The sequence below is a fragment of the Drosophila mauritiana genome, chromosome X, assembly GCF_004382145.1.
Source record: "Drosophila mauritiana strain mau12 chromosome X, ASM438214v1, whole genome shotgun sequence".
Lineage (NCBI taxonomy): Eukaryota > Metazoa > Arthropoda > Insecta > Diptera > Drosophilidae > Drosophila > Drosophila mauritiana.
The window spans coordinates 8704282-8723869 of record NC_046672.1 but is presented as its reverse complement, the minus strand read 5'-3'; the positions used below and the strand labels follow the sequence as shown (position 1 = coordinate 8723869).

Below are 19588 nucleotides of genomic sequence, written 5' to 3'. Positions count from 1 at the left end.
TACGTCAGCACTTAAAGGGGGCGTTGGGCGGTGCAAGGGGGGCGTGGCAGCGGCGTAGGTGAGGCTGGGCGCATGGAGGCGAAATTGAAATGCAAATTGAAAGGCACAAAGCGAAAATATGCCAAGCGAAACTGAACAATCAAAGCGCGAGACAAAGCAGCGACCGCAGCGAAAACGTCAGAAATTGTGACGACGACTGCGACGGCGGCAGAGCTAGAAAATGTCACCATCGCGATCCAAATGGAAATCGCTGGCGAAAAAAAACAGCAGCCGAAAAAAAATCAAAGAGAGATCGCTAACAGTGATGCCAATCAATATAGGAGACAAATTTAAAAAAGAAAAAATTAAAAGAAAATTAAAAGTTTAAAAATTCTAAACAAAGAGAAACTTTCATATGATTTATACATATTGGTCTTATTAAAATAAATTGTTTCTACAAACTAGCTAGACATTGTTCATTCAAATAACTTAATTCTTGAGTTACGTCAATGTAAACTAAAGTAAAACTACTTGGCATAGAATGATGTGATCGCTTCAAGAAATGTATATATAGAATTGTAAACTCTAGGATAGCTTTCAAAAATACTTTACTTATAAGGAAAATATTACTTTGAAGATCGGCTTATTTGCCAGCTATTTCATAGCCACATGCTCGGCACTGATCGTGGAAAATTCACCACGCTGTGGCGGCGTCTAGTGAAATGGCGAAAAGCGGCAGCATTTGAGGTGACAAAGTGCCAACTGGTGTGCCGCCGCTGCCGCAGCTACCGTCGCTGCCGGCGTCGCAGTCGCCGCTCTTGCTCGCTTTCGGTTCGCTCGCCCGCCGCTCAGTTGCCTTGTGCGGTTGGATGCTGCCGCCAGCAAAAGAACCGAAAAGAATATAGAATGGGTATAGCGGAAAATCTGGCGGAAAATTCTAGCCCCAAAAATGAATAGAATAATTAATAAAATAACGCACGGTGCGCGCGTGTCGCTATAATTAAAAAGTGCCAGCATAGTGCAACAAAGTGTGTAAAGAAATGATAAAATAAATAAAAAAAAAAACAAATCAAAACAAAGTGCGCAAAGGGTCAAAACGCTGTCAATTGGGCATAAAAATAATAACCAATCGAAAAACCGAAATACGTTCAGTGTGTCTTAATTGAATCGAAAGCGGCGGAAATTCAACAATTTCAATTCAATTAACCGATGAACTTGAAAAGCAGAAAAGCGAAGCTACATATAAACAATTAAATGCTAAAGTCAGGGGTCATCGGGAGTTCAATGCTGAGCGAGCTGTTAATTTTTAACCGCAGAATCGCCGATAGATCATATATGTACTATATATAAGCGATATATATGGGATAGTATGGCATACTTGCTTGGCAAGCCGTCAATTTGGTTCTTTGGACTTTGGTCCAATCAGAAATTATTAAGTATTACACGATATCTTGGCAGAAAATCAATGTGTACACATGTTTGAATTTTCCACAATGATGGCTACGATTTTGAGTATATTTCTCCAAAACATAATGCGTAAAATAGCAATAATAATGTATTAGCAACTGCAATGTAAGAATATGATTTTCGCCGGCACTCAGTTATCCTTTCAGATTTGTATCTAGATATTTTTGCGCTCAAGTGAGCGCCAGCAACATTGCAATACTTCGAGATCGTTGCCAAAATCTTTTCGATCCGGTAATCGCTCGACCAACACCTCGCCATCTATCGAGCGCCCTATTGTGCTGCGCTGGTCCACTTCTTGGCCGACTTCCACTTTTACTACGGGCATGCACACATGGTGTCTAGATGTTCTTACTGCCAACGGCGGCATCTTGAACCCAAAGGCCAACTGCCCGCCAGCCATGACATTTCGAGAATTTCGCACTCATTTATCAGCGAAAACTATGGCTTTGTGGATGAGGAAATCGCGGGGTAGGGAGTCAAAGTACGTCGCATTTCGTTTATTTGATTTGATTTATTGTCGATTTGCTGCTGTTATTTTCCTCTTTTCCCTCATTTTTACGCTTTGGTTTGGCTTGTTGTGCCAGCTGCGCCCAGCCAAAAACATCACAAGACACAAATCAAGGAGCCCGCCTGGCCACGCCCACGAAATTTTCGACTGGCAATTGGCGGCGAATGGGCGGGGAGGGGTCGACAGATTGCGCATACGCCACGTGAGCCGGCGGTTTAAAAATAATTATTCAAATTAACGAAATACTCGCATTCATCGAGAAGCCGCGCATATGCATCTTCATCGAAGCGTATGGCAATATTATCGGCAACTAATTTCCAGTCGTAATTTATGCCGGCATTAAATTTTACACTTAAATCCAGGGGGATGGGGTGACTTCCACCCCTTCCTCCTCCACCACCCGCATTTTCCACCTGCCGCTTGTAGTGCGGTGAAAATCGAGAAAAACACACATATAATTGCTGATTTAAAAATAAATATCAAGTCACACACATGTTTTAGATTTGAAATGTTTGACTTGCCCGCTGCCTGTTCTCATAATTAACTTAAGTATTTTTAGCAAAAAAAAATAAAATGTGAAGAAAAAAGCGTAAAATATGATGTCGTTGTCGTCTTTTGCCTGGCAAAAAAAGCGCACAAAGTATTTCAATTAAAGTGTTGAAGAAAGAGAAGAGAAAATGGAAATGTATTACATTTTAATCACATTCGCCATAATTTTCTAAACTAGTGGAACCTATTAGTAACCCTTTAAATTGTCTGTCTTTTCCGAGAAACATGTGACGTCTTAATACTCTTCTTTTTATTATTTTCTTTTTTTTGTTATTTTCTTTATTTATTAAGCAATCAGATGTTTTGCCTTGTTTTTAAGAGATTCGTTTTCGTGGAGCCTTTGTTTGTTTGCCAGCCGCTTAAATTCATTCATAAATTTTAGTAGACCCAGATAATTCAGATTGTGCAATAGATTAGGCAAGCAGCTACCAGTTTTGGTCAAAAGTGTTGCGAAACGGAAGCGGAATATAAACAGTTGAGATATGAGCCAGATATGGGGGTTCAAGGCACTCTGCACTACCAAAAAAAAAAAGAAAAAATACATTTAAATCTTTTCTCTGTCATGTTTTTTTTTTTTAGCTTATAAAAACGCACTAAAATTGTCTTGAATATTTTTCCATTTTCTATTGCTGCTTGAGAGCTTTTGCCGAGTTGTAAAATTCTTTGATTCCTCTTTAAGTTTATTAATTGTTGGCAAAACTTTTTGACACAGACACTAAGGGCCCTGGGGCCTGAATAGAAATGCCAGGGTGAACATCAGCATCTGGATCAGGGTCTCTTCGCATCCGTATCCGTATCCGTCTGCAAAGTTTTCTCTAGAGATTCGTCCTTAGTCCTGTGACTGCTACTCCTCCGCCTCCTCCTCCTCCGTTGCCATGCATATTTTGCAGGTCCTGTTGCTCTCCGCTTATTGAAATGTTTTGCGTCCCTGCCTGCTGGCCTTGTTATCAAGGGGAGTCCACCCACTTGGCCCGCAGGAAAACACCTCACCGGCAGGCCAAACGCTTAATGCCAATTAAGAATATTAATTTCATTTGCAGCCCGGGCTCGTTTAGTCCGGCTCGACCTACTCCTCCGCCCCAGCCCCGCAGCCCCTTTGCTTTTGGGAGCCCAATCTCTGGCCATTTGCCGGATGCACTACTTTTCCACAACGGTTACACGGAAAGAAATCAAAGATGTGTGTTGAAATTCCAATATATATTATCTAGCAAGCCATCTAATAAGAACTAAAAACAGTATAAAGTATTTCTCGTGCTTTTTCGAGAATCGACTAACCAATTTCTCGCAGTGCAGCCCTAAGTGGCCGGGCTATTGTTAATATTCATTAGCTTTAAATCCTTTTCTCGAGTTGTTGCCATTTCGCAGCTCAGGAACAGGAGCTGCCACTCCAGCCAGAACCCCCATTTCTTACAATCCGAGTTTTTTTTTTTTTTTGGGAAGGAGATGCTCGAAAGTTGTTGCCACGTTTTCAATTCCGATGCCAGGGCATTAATCGCAATCTCAAAATGAAGGAGAAGAGAACAGGACGAAAACGATGGCCAGGACGTGCAGATAATTTTTCATTTGGGCCAGCTCAAATGGATTTCTCATTGGCTTAAATGTGCAAATGAATGGATGATGTATTCGTTGGCTATATATATATATATATACATATATATTTCGGAAGGATCGCTACAGGATCCATTCGTGGGCGACAATTAATGGCCAGCTGAAAGACCGAAATTCCTTTTTTGGGGGTTAAAGGCATCTATATATATTTTTTTATGCGGTTTTGATGATGCTCTCCTCTCATGCAGCACTTTTGAATATTTATTTATTTGTGCATTTTTATTTTCGATTTTATTATGTCAAAGTCAAATGGCTCGCCGACAAATGCAAAGTGTCATTATTGAAATACGCAAAGATATTTCAAGGTTTTTATCGATTTTGTCAATGGGGCCACACTGCAAAAGATGGCAAAAGCTGGCCAGAGGAGGCACAGAAGGAGGAGGAGGTGGTGGTGGAGCTGTCTCCTCCCCGGAATCTCAATCCCATTACCAAGTCCGGACCATTGACGACAGTTTGCCTTTCATTAGCCGAGCGCTTGCCCGCTTTTCCCCGCTTTTTGCCCCGCTTTTCCCACCCACACCCATTGGTTTTCCACCTCCCTTCCTTGCCGCAAAGTCCAAAACCTCTTCAAAGGCAGTCGACATCGAAATTAATCACATTTGAATTGAAATTGCGTTTCAAGTTTTGTTACGTCTTGTGCTTGGCTTCGTTTTATTCGGTTTGTCTGTGCTTTCGGTGCTTTCGGTTTTGCTGCTGGTGGTCACTCATATTTGGTATCAAACGATTCTAATTGGGGATGATTGCCTCTTTTTCGGGGGAATGTCCAGCATACCAATGGGTTGTTAGATGATTCTATTTAGACTTTGAACACTGCAATGACTAATTCGAGTAGCTGCATATAATTAGTTGTCATGCAGTGAAGTACTAAATAGCATTAAGTAAAGCCGACAAAGTGCAAGAGTGCTCATAAATAGCATACTCATTGCACAATTTTGTCATTGAATATAAAACTTAAAGTTCTGTATATTTGCGTATAGAAAATTTAACGAACACTTCGGAGCGCAGGCGAAATGGAATGGAATTTCCAATGATTTTGCCAAGTTATTTGATGAACTATTAGCACAAAGCCATCTCAACATTGATTTCCATTTCAAGTCGATTGGAAACCCCCCCTTGCACTTTCCCCCATGAAAATTTCTGTCCAAGGAAAAGCGTCCATTGTGATATATTAAGACTGCAGTCGGCAAATTGATTTGCAATTCAATTTTGCAACTCTACAAAAAGCCCCCACAGAATTTCTTGTCCTTTCTTCATTTACTTAGAACCAGTTTCTTGCTGAATTCTTCGCATCGTTGAAAGAGTTAAATGAATTGCAATTATATGTCTAGTTGCCCAAGTAATTAAAGGGATTTTTATATGTTTTTCAATGTTTTTAAAAAATGCCACAAAAACCATGTAAAAGTTCTAAGGAAATTTCAGTACGTGTGTGTTGGGTGTACACACACCCACACAAATATCCGTACACACGGACACGCTACATTTAACGGTAAATCAAGCGTGGATGCCAAAATTTGAGTAGCGCGTCAAAAACAGAACACAAAACGCACACAAATCGCGCACAAAACGCTCGCAATTCGCGCATAAAACGCGCCCAAAGGAGCGTCGACAAAAAACTGAAAATAAAAAGGATATAAGGCAGAAAGCCGTGGAAAACTTTGACAATTGACATGGAAAATCGGCAAAACCAACAATTTGTCAGGCCAATAAAACGCCCACGCTGAAAAAGAGATTAGTACGCAGACAGGGGAAAAATAAAAAAAATACAAAGAAAAAATAAAAAAAAAACAGAAAAAAAAGGTGGCTAGAAAATCGAGTCACATTTTTCTGTATGTATTTCCATCTGATAAGAATTTAATTACAATGCACATAAACAAAATGTATACAAATGTATTAAGCACACACGCACACTAATAGTACTAGCTGTGCGCTAGAGCGAGACAGCAGGCGGCGGGGGTGTGAGCGAGAGGGGCAGTTTGATATCCAAATAAGGTTTACTGTTTTAACTACAAACATGGCGAATTTGCTGTACTCTTTAGAATATTAAAATAAAATGTGAGATGTACTTATTGAATTATAAAATTAAAGGAAGAATAGGGTAGTTTGTAAAAATAATATATATAATATATAATACAGAAGAAATAAGCATTTCAGTTTCATTTCTAAAGAATGTCCAAATGCCTAAGTATTCCATACTATCCCATAAACATATATGCAACTTATGAACTAATTACTGGATATAGTGTATAAAAGCGTATAATAGCGTATAATAACAAGCCGAACCCAAAAACAGAATCTCTGGGCAATCTTTTTGCGCCATAATGACAGCCGCAGACACGAGAACGGACAGCAGCAGAAGTGGAGGCACAAACCGAATCGGATTCAGAATCGGATTCAGAATCAGAAACAGAGTCACCAAAATCGAAATCCGCATCGGAATCGGAATGGCGAGATTGGGAGCTGAATGCAAATAAGCAACTGAAAAAAAGAAAAGCGAAAAAAAGAGTGTTCAGACTACGGCGAATGTGTAATGAAGTGGAAGTGAAATGTAAAGCGTGCAAAGCGAGAAAGCAAGGTAGAAACAAGCAAAGGAAAAAGGGGAACGGATGTGGAAAAAATAAGTCACTGTATAAACCATGTTCATATCTTATTTGAACTGTGATGCCAGCAGCCACAGCAACAACAACAGCAGCAGCAGCTGCAACTACAACAGCAACTGCAGCAGCAGCAACAACAGTGATACTTGCAACAACTTGAATTGCAGCAGCAGCACCAGCAACATCAGCACAGAAACCAGCGACAGCAACGCGACAACTTGCAGCAGCAACATCTGTTGCAACTGCAATATCGACGGCTTCAGCGAAGAGAAGTGTGCAACTAGCAGCAACAACAACATAGTTACCAACTGCAGTTGCAACCATATCAGTTGCAGCAGCAGCAGCAACAGTCAGCTTGGAACTAGCAGCAGCAGCAGCGATTGCATTTGTAGCCACGGTGCAGGCACACAAAGTTGCAGCTGTAATTGCAATATTTGCAACAAAATCAACTGCAGCAGCAGCAGCAATTGCCCCTGCAGCAGCAGCAACAGCAACAACAGCAGCAGCAGCAACACACCCGCAGCAATTTTCGGAATGGAGCGATTGCTGCACGCTGTTCGCGAGGAGTTCCAAACGGAGGATGAGTACGAGGCCGAGGTGGACGATGAGGGAAACGCGCTGCACAGGAGCAGCATCAGCAGTTGCAGCAGCAGCAGCAGCAGCAACAGCATCAGCTGCAGCTGCAGCAGCGATGGCAGCAACTCCACCGCATCGCAGCCTCTGTCGCCGTCGCTGCCGCAGCCACGACGTCGACTTCAGCGCAGCGATAGTTTCGGCTCCGTTGGGGGCGGTGTGGCGGGGGGCGTGGCCGGCGGTGGGGCAACGGGAGCGGGCGGAGTGCGACGCTTTCGCCGCTCCTCAATCGGTATGCAACGGAAGTCGGCCTTCCGCCAGCGGAAGCTCGACTCTTTGGGGGCGTGGCGCCGGAAGAGGTGAGTCCCTGAAATATTCAGCAGGGGGAATCCCCCGCGCTTTTATTTGCAAAATAAAAGAAGAAGAGTGGAACATATTTAAAATTAATGCGAATGCGTCCATCAAACTGGGGGATAAACTTACAGCTTTAAAGTTTACCTTAAACTAAAAACCACAAACTTTGGACTTTAGAGCAAATAGTTTCCAGTGCTTATCGACTTCAAATACCATAATATATTATATTATTATATTATTATATTATTTACTATATTGTATTATTCTTTTAACCCAAGCAGGCGTACCGCTTCGGCCAGCAACTCCCGCAGACCGATACGGATTGTGCCCGATTGGACGGAGAATGCCGTGCAGGGCGAGCACTACTGGAAGCCCACCTCCGCCTCCGGCGATCTCTGCTGCCTGAACGAGGAGTGCATTGTGAGTGAATACTAGTAGCTATAGATGCCATAGATGGATAGACCCTGCACTCGCAAACGCAATTGAAATCGCCCGCCCCCCAAAAAGCATTCCTTCAATTCAATTAACACAAAAGAAGCTCGATGCGAATGTGAGGGGCAGGTTGCATGCATGTGAGCGTAATTTATTTATTGCGTGTCTGTCCAACATTCACGCAATAAAGGCGAAAAAATGCTAGGGTTTTTACCATCTCCTTTGTTTTTTTCCTTTTTTTTTTGGACAAGAACGATGGGCGTGTCATCACTTTGGGGCAGGGACCAGCCAAAAGCAACAGTATGTGTACTTTATCAGGCTCATTGTCAAGTCAGAGGGGCAGGGGTATAGAAGCGAACGAATATAAGTCACATGGGGCGGCAGACCAGCAAGCAAGCAAGTCCTGTCTTATCTCAATCTATTTGCAGCCATAAATTAAGGTGGCGGGGTAAGGTAAAAAGTCGAGAGCACCTCCGCTGTTCAACTTAGCAGAGAAACTATGAGAATGTGGCAAAACTACCATTTCAGAAAGCATCTTTAATTGCCAGTTTAATCTGCAAAAGTGGCCAGCTCAAGCGTATCCTATTTAAAGTTGAAACGAAAACAATTAAACAAAAACAGATACAAAAACAGATACAGATACAGATACGGATGCACATACAGATACAGGCTACAGCTAGCGATGCAGTTTCGGCAAAAGTGAAGCCAACTAGCACAAGGTTTTTCTTTAGTTCTCGCAAGGATAACACAACTTGCAGACACCTGAGGCTGTGCATCCTTGGCGGGAATCCGTTTTCACCTGTCAAACCGCAACAACCTCAGCAATTAATTGTCAAAGTTTGCATTTTCGAGAATGCAAGCGGCAGTTGCAGCACCATCGTCATTTGAGCGCGGTTTGGTCGAAATGCGCGAGTTTGCTAATTAGCGCAAACAAAAGCCGAAGCGCCGCGAAATTAATTACATGACGCCATATATACAAAGGGGTTCTACCCAGAAGCCATATGGTCAGGGTCCCTCATCATTTAACCCGTAAAGGAGTTTCAATTGCGAAAACCACAGCAGCCAGCATCCACCCACTATATAATCCCTGCATTTCTGTGCTATTCCAGAAAAGCGGGCAACGGATGAAGTGCTCCGCCTGCCAACTGGTTGCCCATCACAACTGCATTCCGTTCGTCAACGAGAAGAGCACCCTGGCCTGCAAGCCCACCTATCGGGATGTGGGCATCCGGCAGTACCGGGAGCAGACCACCACCCACCACCACTGGGTGCATCGCAAGCTGGAGAAGGGCAAGTGCAAGCAGTGCGGCAAGGTAGGTTGGCCAACAACACACCCACTACACCAGTTACTACGTGTGTTCTTTTCTTCTTAACTCTTTTGTACTTAAATATCATTAGTTTTTCAGTACAAAATACATTACATAATCAGATACAAATGTATAGCAGCTCCGTTGATTTGCGAGGTTTTTTCTATAGGTTTTCTAAAAACGGAGCTTTAAATTAGTTTTACATATTTAAATATTCAAATATAGAACACATATACATTCCAGAAATCGAGAGAAACTAAATATCTTTCCCTATTTGTCACAATCCAATACATAAAATATACTACAAATCAGATAATCTTAACAACTACAAACAAAATCAAAGCAATAGCATCGATCACAAAACACACATACCCGTTACTCTGTTTTAATAATAAATTAAAAGTTTAGGTTTATTTCCATTTTAAGACAATTATTTTTTTAATTGTTGCCAAAAAACTGATTATTTTAAGATGGAAAATCGCAAAAACGTCGTTTTTGAAGGGGTATTTTAATCATAACATGGCCAAAAATGATCATAAACATAAAAGATTGGCATTTTTTAGCAGCTAATAACCAATACTAACCATCCCTATAACTTTTTGAAGGATCTAGAAAAATGCATTTTTGGGTCAATTTTCGCATTTTTGGTAAGGGGTAACATCATCAAAATTCGCAAAAAATGGCAAAAAATAGAATTTTAATTTTTGAATACAGTTCGATTTGGAATTCAATTACGAATTCAACGATGTATAACATTCCATATTCAGACTAATATTTTTTAAGTTGTAGCCAAAAAACTGATGATTTTATATGATAACCGAAATTTGGAAAAAAGGCTTTTGGCAAAAACTTGATTTTAGAAACGGAATTTTCGTCATAACTTTGCTAAAAATTGTCGTAAAGAGGAAAGAATAACTGTTTTGAGCAGCTTATAACCAATACCAACTTTCCGTATTACTTTTTGAGTGATTTAGGAAATTTAATTTTGGGTAATTTTTTTGCATTTTTGGTAAGGGGTAACATCATTAAAATTCGCAAAATATCTTAAAAAAATAGAATACCCATTTTTGAACACAGTTCGTTTGGGAATTAAAATACGAACTCAACGAGATATGACATTCCATATTTGGACCATTATTTTAAAAGTTAGACTAAAAAGAGTAACGGGTATACACGAAAACGATTTCACACTTTAAATTGTTCGATTTTTTTGGTATGCATGCTTATTTTAAAATAATTTATTTTCCAATAATGTTACATTCAGTTTGTTAAATGATTTCGGTAAACGCAATTGATTGAATTAAGTTTTGAATTCCTTAGCGACACATCAGTTTGTTCGTCTTCTGTGTGACAAATATATATAGAGTGATTCTGGAACTAGGACATTATTATATTATTACGTGTTATGCACTTATCCCTTTAGTTCTTTCCTATGAAGCAGGCGGTGCAAAGCAAGCTATTCGGGTCGAAGGAGATTGTGGCGTTGGCCTGTGCGTGGTGCCACGAGATCTACCACAACAAGGAGGCCTGTTTTAACCAGGCCAAAATCGGCGAGGAATGTCGTCTGGGTGAGTCGTCTGTCCCCCATTAGCCCCCATCCATCCCCTGCCCTTTTTTTCTTGATTAATTACGTGACGTGCATGCAAATAAATTGCGGTCCGTTAACTTAATTAAGATTTGTGCATTAAAACCGAACCCTTTGGACCTCTTGAGGTCCTTCCTTTGCATGTCCTTTCATTTTCCTTTCATTTTCCATTCGTTTGGTTTGGTGGCTAAACAAATTGTGGCATAGTTTCAGGAGTCCCTCAAGGGTCAACTTTTTATTTCGTTCTGTGTAAATACTTTTTTGTGCTGAGAAAAGTCAACAGGGATCACCATCAGCAGATACAAATTAGTTTAGAAAACAAATCGTTGACAGCAGCATTAAAATAATTTTTTAAAGAGCAAGTTCGAGAAAAATATCATTTCAAATGCTGTACAAAGTTCGATTAATGTCTGGATGACATTTATCAAAACTTTAGCAACTCAGCAGATTAAAAACTTGCCAACAGTTGAGAGTCTCAAGTTTAAGTTCCGGTTGAGCAACGTTTACTTTGTATTCCATAAAAATAGTTGCGTTTTGCAACATCTTATGCCACAAATAGTCGCCTCAAATATCCAGGGAGCTAAGCTATTTGCAATTAATGTAATTGCAGCAAGTGCCAACGTGCCACCTCAGCCACTGCTGATGTTTATGTAAAAAAATATAAATGTGAAAATACAAAGTTAGATAGAAATTCCTCTCCTGACAACTGTGTGCAACTATGACAATGATGGCCGTGTGGCAGTGTGGCAGTGTGGCAGTGTGGCAGCTGGGGCAAGTTAACCGCTTCCTGTTCACGTTTTTGTAAAGTGTCTCAATGAGCATCTTGTTAACACACTCTCCCTGCCACAGACACCATTACGTATACGCCCCGAGAAAAGGACATAGACAGGACATGGACGGAGGACGCAGACCGGAGATGAGGACACAAGACACTGCGAAATAGAATTACGAGGGGGCGACGGCCGTTGGGTTTGAGGTCCTTTGTGTGCCTGAACTGGGCTCGCATCCTTTTGAGCTGCCTTTGGCCAAGTTGCGGCACTCATAATTGCTCTTTGGTATGCCGGTTATGTTGGGGCTTCAATTTCTCCCATCCGATTTACACCCAACCCCCCCTTCGAAGGTGGCAAATTAAATTTAGTCGCCTGGCAATTCTTAAACACTTTGCACACACAATTGGCCCTGGTAGCCTGAAAACCCGGTCATCTATTATGTGCAAACTGGGTTAAAAGGAGCGTAAAAGTAACATTTTTCGAAAAATAAGTGAGTTTATTGTTACCGATTTTTTTTGTCTCATAGGAGCACCCACAAATATTCTTGGGAATAATGGAATAACCTAATATATTCGTCTGCCAGTGTAAAATCCAAACTCAACCCTCTGTTTATCCTTCGCAGGCAACTATGCGCCCATCATTGTGCCGCCATCGTGGATTGTGAAGCTGCCGACCAAGGGCAACTTCAAGTCCTCGATACGCGTGAGCAACAAGAACAATGCCGCATCGGGATCAGGAGGTGGCGGTGCTGGTGGCGGTGCCGGAGGCGGTGGTGGTGGTGGTGGTGGGGGCAAGAGCAAGAAGCAGACGCAGCGACGGCAGAAGGGCAAGGAGGAGAAGAAGGAGCCGCGAGCGTTCATTGTGAAGCCCATTCCATCGCCGGAGGTAATCCCGGTCATTGTGTTTATTAATCCCAAATCGGGCGGCAATCAGGGCCACAAGCTGCTGGGAAAGTTCCAGCATCTGCTCAATCCGCGCCAGGTTTTCGATCTTACGCAAGGCGGCCCCAAAATGGGGTGAGTATATATATAAATATATATTTGTTTATATTTTTCAATATTTTTCAATATTTTCCTCCTCTATTTCCCTGCAGCCTGGACATGTTCCGCAAGGCGCCCAATCTGCGGGTGCTGGCTTGCGGTGGCGACGGCACCGTCGGCTGGGTCCTTTCCGTCCTGGATCAAATCCAACCGCCGCTCCAGCCAGCTCCGGCGGTCGGTGTCCTGCCCCTGGGCACTGGAAACGATCTCGCTCGCGCTCTCGGATGGGGAGGGGTGAGTAATCTTTTGTGATACCAAACCCTGATACCCTTTACCACATTTCAAATTTAATTGATACTTGAGCAGCAAGAAGTAACAGTTCAATTGAATTTGAAATATTAAGAAACTAGTTAGTTGTAAATTTTAAATTTTTGGTTCTGCCAACCGTGCGTATGAGCAATATTATTTCGAATCGTAAAAAATACTCATACGCCGCGTTGGCCACAAAATCTACTGAAAACCTAAATTATCGAGTCAGCAAGTAGAGTAATATAATGGCAAGACAATATAAACATACTGGGTCAAAAGTGTTCTTGAAATAAATTGTTAGAACCAATTTTGGTTTATACAAATAATTCTGATTGAAATGCCGTGTGCAACTGTAAGTATTAGCTTTCTTTTATGGTAAAAGTAGTATACTTGTTTTAAAAAACCATACGGTAAAATTCATATATGCTTACAAAAATCTTTGAGTAGAAACAGCGCTTGTCTCTATTACTTACTAGTATTAAATATTAAATACTCTTCAGCGATTGTAGAAATTTTGACGGCATTTAGTTATTTAACTCGTATTCATTTGTAGTTACTGTAATTTAGACCTAATATTGCTTTGAATCATTTCACATAAAAGCCTCAATAATTTTAAAGTCTATTTTCTTTCAGGGCTACACGGACGAACCGATCGGGAAGATACTGCGCGAGATCGGGATGTCCCAGTGCGTGCTAATGGATCGCTGGCGGGTGAAGGTCACGCCCAACGATGACGTCACCGATGACCATGTCGATCGCAGCAAGCCCAATGTCCCATTGAACGTCATCAACAACTATTTCTCCTTCGGCGTGGACGCGCACATCGCCCTGGAATTCCATGAGGCACGTGAGGCTCATCCGGAGCGCTTCAATTCGCGCCTGCGCAACAAGATGTACTACGGCCAGATGGGCGGCAAGGATCTGATCCTGCGCCAGTACCGCAACCTCTCCCAGTGGGTGACGCTCGAGTGCGATGGACAGGACTTTACAGGAAAACTGCGTGATGCCGGCTGCCATGCCGTGCTCTTCCTAAACATTCCCAGGTGGGTACCAACTTAAAATCGAAGTAAGTGATATATTGCCAACTAACTCATTATACCTGCAGCTATGGCGGTGGCACCCATCCATGGAACGACTCCTTTGGCGCCTCCAAGCCATCGATTGATGACGGACTGATGGAGGTTGTTGGCCTGACCACCTACCAGCTGCCCATGCTGCAGGCTGGCATGCATGGCACCTGCATTTGCCAGTGCCGCAAGGCCAGGATCATCACCAAGCGCACCATTCCGATGCAGGTGGACGGAGAGGCATGTCGCGTCAAGCCATCGGTGATCGAGATCGAGCTGCTCAACAAGGCACTGATGCTGTCCAAAAGGAAGCACGGACGCGGCGATGTTCAGTGAGTGTTCGCTGCGGGATAATATATTACCCACGAGCTGGCAACCAACTTGAATTTTCTATGCACCTAATTGCAGAGTGAATCCCCTGGAGAAGATGCAGCTGCACATCTTGCGCGTGACCATGCAACAGTACGAGCAGTACCACTATGACAAGGAGATGCTCCGCAAATTGGCCAATAAGCTGGGCCAAATCGAAATCGAATCCCAGTGCGATCTGGAGCATGTGCGCAACATGCTCAACACCAAGTTCGAGGAATCCATCTCCTATCCAAAGGTCTCACAGGATTGGTGCTTCATCGACTGTGAGTTATATCTCATATCTTCAAAAGCCTGCGATGCCATAATCCTTGATATGCTTATTCAATGCAATCCCTTTCAGCCTGCACCGCTGAGCACTACTTCCGGATCGATCGTGCCCAGGAGCACCTGCACTACATCTGCGACATTGCCATCGATGAGCTGTACATCCTGGACCACGAGGCGGCCACCATGCCGCAGACTCCGGACCAGGAGCGCTCCTTTGCAGCCTTCTCGCAGCGGCAGGCGCAGAACGAGCGGCGCCAAATGGATCAGGCCCAGGGCCGAGGCCCGGGCAGCACCGGTAGGATCCTGTTAGCTGGCTGCTGGCCACCGGGGGCGGGACTGGCCAATCGTACCGCTCGTACCGCTGACGAGCTGCCGCTCCAGGAGCGCCTAACGCTCTACCAGCAGCAGGTGGCCGAGCAGCTGCCGTACCAAGATAGGCGCATGTTCCTTCACCTCCACTTCCGCAAGCGTCGCGTCGAGATCTGATTTCCATCGATCTTGGAAACCACCCGAATCCTACCACCATTAACCCACAGAACACCCAACAATCCCAATCCAAATTCGAGGGGGGAGCGGAGTGGAGGGGTGCCAGTTGCAGTCGGGCCACCTTTTTTTTCGTTGCATTGCATTTTGTTTATGGTTAATTGTGTCTTGCATGTCTAGTCACTAACATTAACACGCTGAGAAATGCAGTTGCGGTTTAAGTAATGCACTCAAAATATGTTATAAATATAAATATTAGCTACAAATATATATTCAATGTTTTTAAAACAATAATAATTGAAAAGAAGCTAGTTCTGTGCTATTATTTTGACCGCAACTGTGCGCATCACACCTACGTACAACCACATAAACACACACCCACATCCGCTAAAAGTCAAAGTCTTAAATTGCGAGGAGCCGAATACAGCTTAGTCCTTGCCACGATCGCATGTGAGTAGAGCATTAAATACGAGCACTCCTGCAACTATCTGGTATATAATCCCGGCTTACATCAACAGTTAACCGTAGCAAGGACCAAACCGTATTCGTTACGATCCCATCCATCCCAAACAACCAAACTAGCAACTAACCAACCAAACAACCAACCAACCAAATAATACAAATATACCGAAAAACACTGAAAATATATGCGGGTAGGTTTGATGCCATGCAAATTGTGCTCTGGTAGTTTGTACTTGTTGTGTACTTGATTTATAGTTACTTTAGTTGTGATCCACTTACTTCAATTGCTTACTAACAATATGTGAATCTCTTTTCGAATTTACACACAACAAATATATACATATATACACACATATATATATATATAAAACACACTACAAATTGAAACATACTAAAAACACACAAAGATGAGGATTTGCAAATTGGCTCCAAGCCCATAAAAGTGATGAAGTGGAAGAGGTAAAAAAGCGTCCCCCCAATTCGTTCAGCATTTCATTCAGACTCCATGCGAAGAAAAGAGACCAATAGCTGTGGCCGAACCGAGCGAGACGGCACTAGTAATTCAAAATTTTTTTCACATGGAGCGATCTCTCTCTCTATATATATCTCTCTCTCTTTCCATCTGCCAATTGGCTTTTTTCGCAGCTGTCTTGCTCGTTTGGTAATACGTTTTCGCTTGCTTGCTCTCTCTCTCTTTCACACGCTTTTTTCATGGTCCACGGTATATCCTCCATCTTTCACACACTCGCCCTATCTCTCTCTCTCTCTATTCTCAGCATCTTTCCCTCTTCTTCTTAATTTAATTGAAATAATTTTATAATTATCCTAATTTCTGTACAATGTGGTATAACTTTTGCATGCAGCAACAAAGATCGTTTATTCAGTTTCAACGAAGATGTTTTTGGTTGTGGATTCAGGTATTCCGTATAACTATCCGTCTCTTTCTTTACTCACTAGACTGTCTGTTATGGCTATCTCTGTCTGTCTCTCTCTCTCTATTTAAATTTGTCTGTCCTTTTTTTCCGTCTTTATCTCTCGTATCATCGACATTTGAATCGATCGAATAAATCTTAAACCGAACTGATGCTTGAATTTTCTTTTTATTTTCTCTACTTTTCCATGCACACACAAACACACCAACACACATGCCAAAACGCTATTTCTCACACACACACACAAACACACACACTCGAAACGTTTAAATAATAGCCCTATACTGGAGCAAACTTCCGATGCCATACTACTAGCAGCCCAGAGCGGCGATCTCAATATGGTAGCTTAACTCTTCCAACAAAATATGATTATATAGTTAACTATTAGCTGAACACTCAATTGGATATTAAAGTGGCTTTGTTAACACGCGCCTTTGCAACACTTTCTTCCAGTTACGTGCACTACATGAACAAGGATACTCACTGCAGTCAGTGAACAAGAACGGACAGACGGCGCTGCACTTCGCCTGCAAATACAACCACAGGGACATTGTCAAATATATCATAGCGAGCGCCACACGACGCCTCATCAACATGGCCGACAAGGAGCTGTAAGTCCATCAAGTTGTCCTTCTCATTTGTAACCCCAAGATATATACTTTTAAAGTAATGCATTCTTGTGGTTTGGGGTCACCACCTTTCAGTATATCAGTACAGAGCTTTAATGAAGTTCCCTCTGAGTTGCAATCCTATTATGACCATTTAAGGAACTCCATTTCTTATCTCTTCAAGTGGACAGACGGCGCTTCACATTGCCGCCGAGCAGAATCGCCGCGACATCTGCGTGATGCTGGTTGCCGCCGGCGCCCATTTGGACACCCTTGACTCCGGCGGAAATACGCCCATGATGGTGGCCTTCAACAAGAACGCCAACGAGATAGCCACCTATTTGGAAAGTAAGCAGGGGACGCAGCCCGTCGACGGCTGGCTCGACGACTAGACGAATCGCCGCAGATCCCCTCCAAGTAGAGCAATCGCTAGACAAGCTTACTTATTCAAACATCAGACATTTAAATGAAAAAAGAAAAACCCGATAGTCACAATATCACAATATCAGTAAATCAGTAATCCGAAAAACAAGAACGTAATTTAACATTGCAAATTTCTCCTTTCTATGCCAATCGAACAAAACAAAAAAAACCTACAAAATGGATAATGTCTTGTAAATAACTGAACCGAACGAAACCAATATCAAATCAAATCAACATTCCACGAAACTCAAATGCGATGCCGCTTAGGTCAAGAGCGTTTTATGCATCTGGAGAAGCAGACCCGGATCTAAGTGGAGCATTCAGCGGAAGCATTCACCATACGAAATAATATTAATGCATAATGATAATGGCTTTTTTTTGGCAACCTTTTTTTTGTGTTAGCATGTACGAGAGAAATCTAATTTAAACTAAGCAAAGAAAATACACATACACAGGCAAACACTCAACACATTTTTAGCGCGTAAGTGGGAGAGATCAGATGGTATGGAATTAATTAATTTATTGTAATGAAAAGCTAGCAAAACGATAGGCAACATTTGTCCGAAATTTCAATTTTAATTAACTTTCGATAGAACGAACAAAAAAATACATAGTATATATATATATATACGTTTAATGCAGCGAATGCAAGCGGAAATTCGAAATTCATTTGTTTCTCTTACCGATTGATTAACGATAAATGATTATATTGTGATATCTAAATTAATTAACGTATTGGACTAGAGAGCGAGAACGAGAGCAAATAGAAATTGATATTAGCAAAGGGCATTTGCTGTAATACTAACTGAAGCAAAAAAGTTGAAAACGAAAAAAAGAAGCAAGCAAAAACACACACACAGAGAGACACACTAAGCAAATATATAGTCTATATATTATATATATATTTAATTAAATGTACTTCTTTTGGAATTCAAACTAGGCTAAGTGAAAACTTGAATACTCTTGTCAAATGAAAAATGATTGAAAACGGCAGAGCAGCAGCACGATTAGAAGAGAGACGCACTAGACCCCAAGCGGCTATGGCTCTCTCGCTCAGACAGAGGCACACACACACAAACACGCAGACACACACACACACACACACACACTCAGTCCCGATGCACAGACTAGGATGCACAACCCCCATAGATATACCACCCACTTTACCTTCACCCCAAAGCAAACACAAAACCCTCAGCGTTTCAAACCGAAAGACTTGGGCCGATCAATGTCGTCCACCCCCCAAAAACTAGGTAACCTGCCCCGGGAAAAAAAGAGAAAAAAAACCAAAAAATAATAGATTTTAGGACGGGGTCAGGCAGCCACAAAGACTATCTTAACTATCCTATATACTACTACTACTATATTCCGAACTCCTTAACTTTAAACCCTCGTAACACATACAATGGAACAATGAACACGAGCACTTGTGGCGTACGTAATACGAATCACACTTAATATATGTAGACACATGCATATTTTATCAGCTAAAGATTAATGTAAAACCACAATATTATATAGCCTTTAATCAAACCATATATGTATGCTATGTACAGTAGAGGGATATTCTATTTTTTCTATTCATTTATATTCGAATTTTTTTTTCTCAGATTCCAAATTTTGAAAATAATTATAATCAGAGTGTCGAGTCAATTACGTTTACCGCGATTCCCTTAAAACATTTTTACGGCTTAGCTAAACTTAACGATTGTAGCGATTAAACGAAAACGAATGAATGATAAATCTCACTATCGATTTATAAGGCACCCAAGAGCGATTAAGTATCGATAACCTTTACGAGGCTGGGCCGAATGCAGCCCTGTGCCCCCGCCCGACCAATCGCAATCGCGGCTCAGTTCCTGGAAAACCATGGCTCTGGCTTTCGGATCTCCGTAGTCGGTTTGGATCCATCGGGAGCCATCGGGGGCCATCGCCAGCATTCCACCCATCCCGCCCCCA

At 42.1% G+C, this 19588-nt stretch overlaps 1 protein-coding gene across 24 annotated transcripts in view; it reads left to right on the top strand.

The window, feature by feature from the left end:
- LOC117148804 (eye-specific diacylglycerol kinase) overlaps positions 1-18904 on the top strand; it is a 107585-nt gene extending 88681 nt beyond the window's left edge. For 4 of the 24 annotated variants that reach the window (XM_033316443.1, XM_033316439.1, XM_033316422.1 and 1 more), the window contains 14 exons: positions 7914-8052; positions 9174-9377; positions 10795-10939; positions 12349-12742; positions 12820-13000; positions 13634-14058; positions 14121-14414; positions 14491-14717; positions 14795-15016; positions 16074-16125; positions 16530-16583; positions 16876-16939; positions 17052-17209; positions 17391-18904. In XM_033316443.1, the coding sequence (XP_033172334.1) occupies positions 7914-8052; positions 9174-9377; positions 10795-10939; positions 12349-12742; positions 12820-13000; positions 13634-14058; positions 14121-14414; positions 14491-14717; positions 14795-15016; positions 16074-16125; positions 16530-16583; positions 16876-16939; positions 17052-17209; positions 17391-17598 (2767 nt within the window). In that variant the 3' untranslated portion in view covers positions 17599-18904. Of the gene's footprint in view, positions 1-6264; positions 7638-7910; positions 8053-9173; positions 9378-10794; positions 10940-12348; positions 12743-12819; positions 13001-13633; positions 14059-14120; positions 14415-14490; positions 14718-14794; positions 15017-16073; positions 16126-16529; positions 16584-16875; positions 16940-17051; positions 17210-17390 lie in introns of those variants that run through there. The other 20 variants (XM_033316444.1, XM_033316440.1, XM_033316441.1 and 17 more) reach the window with 17 other exon arrangements.
- The last annotated feature ends 684 nt before the right edge of the window (positions 18905-19588 follow it).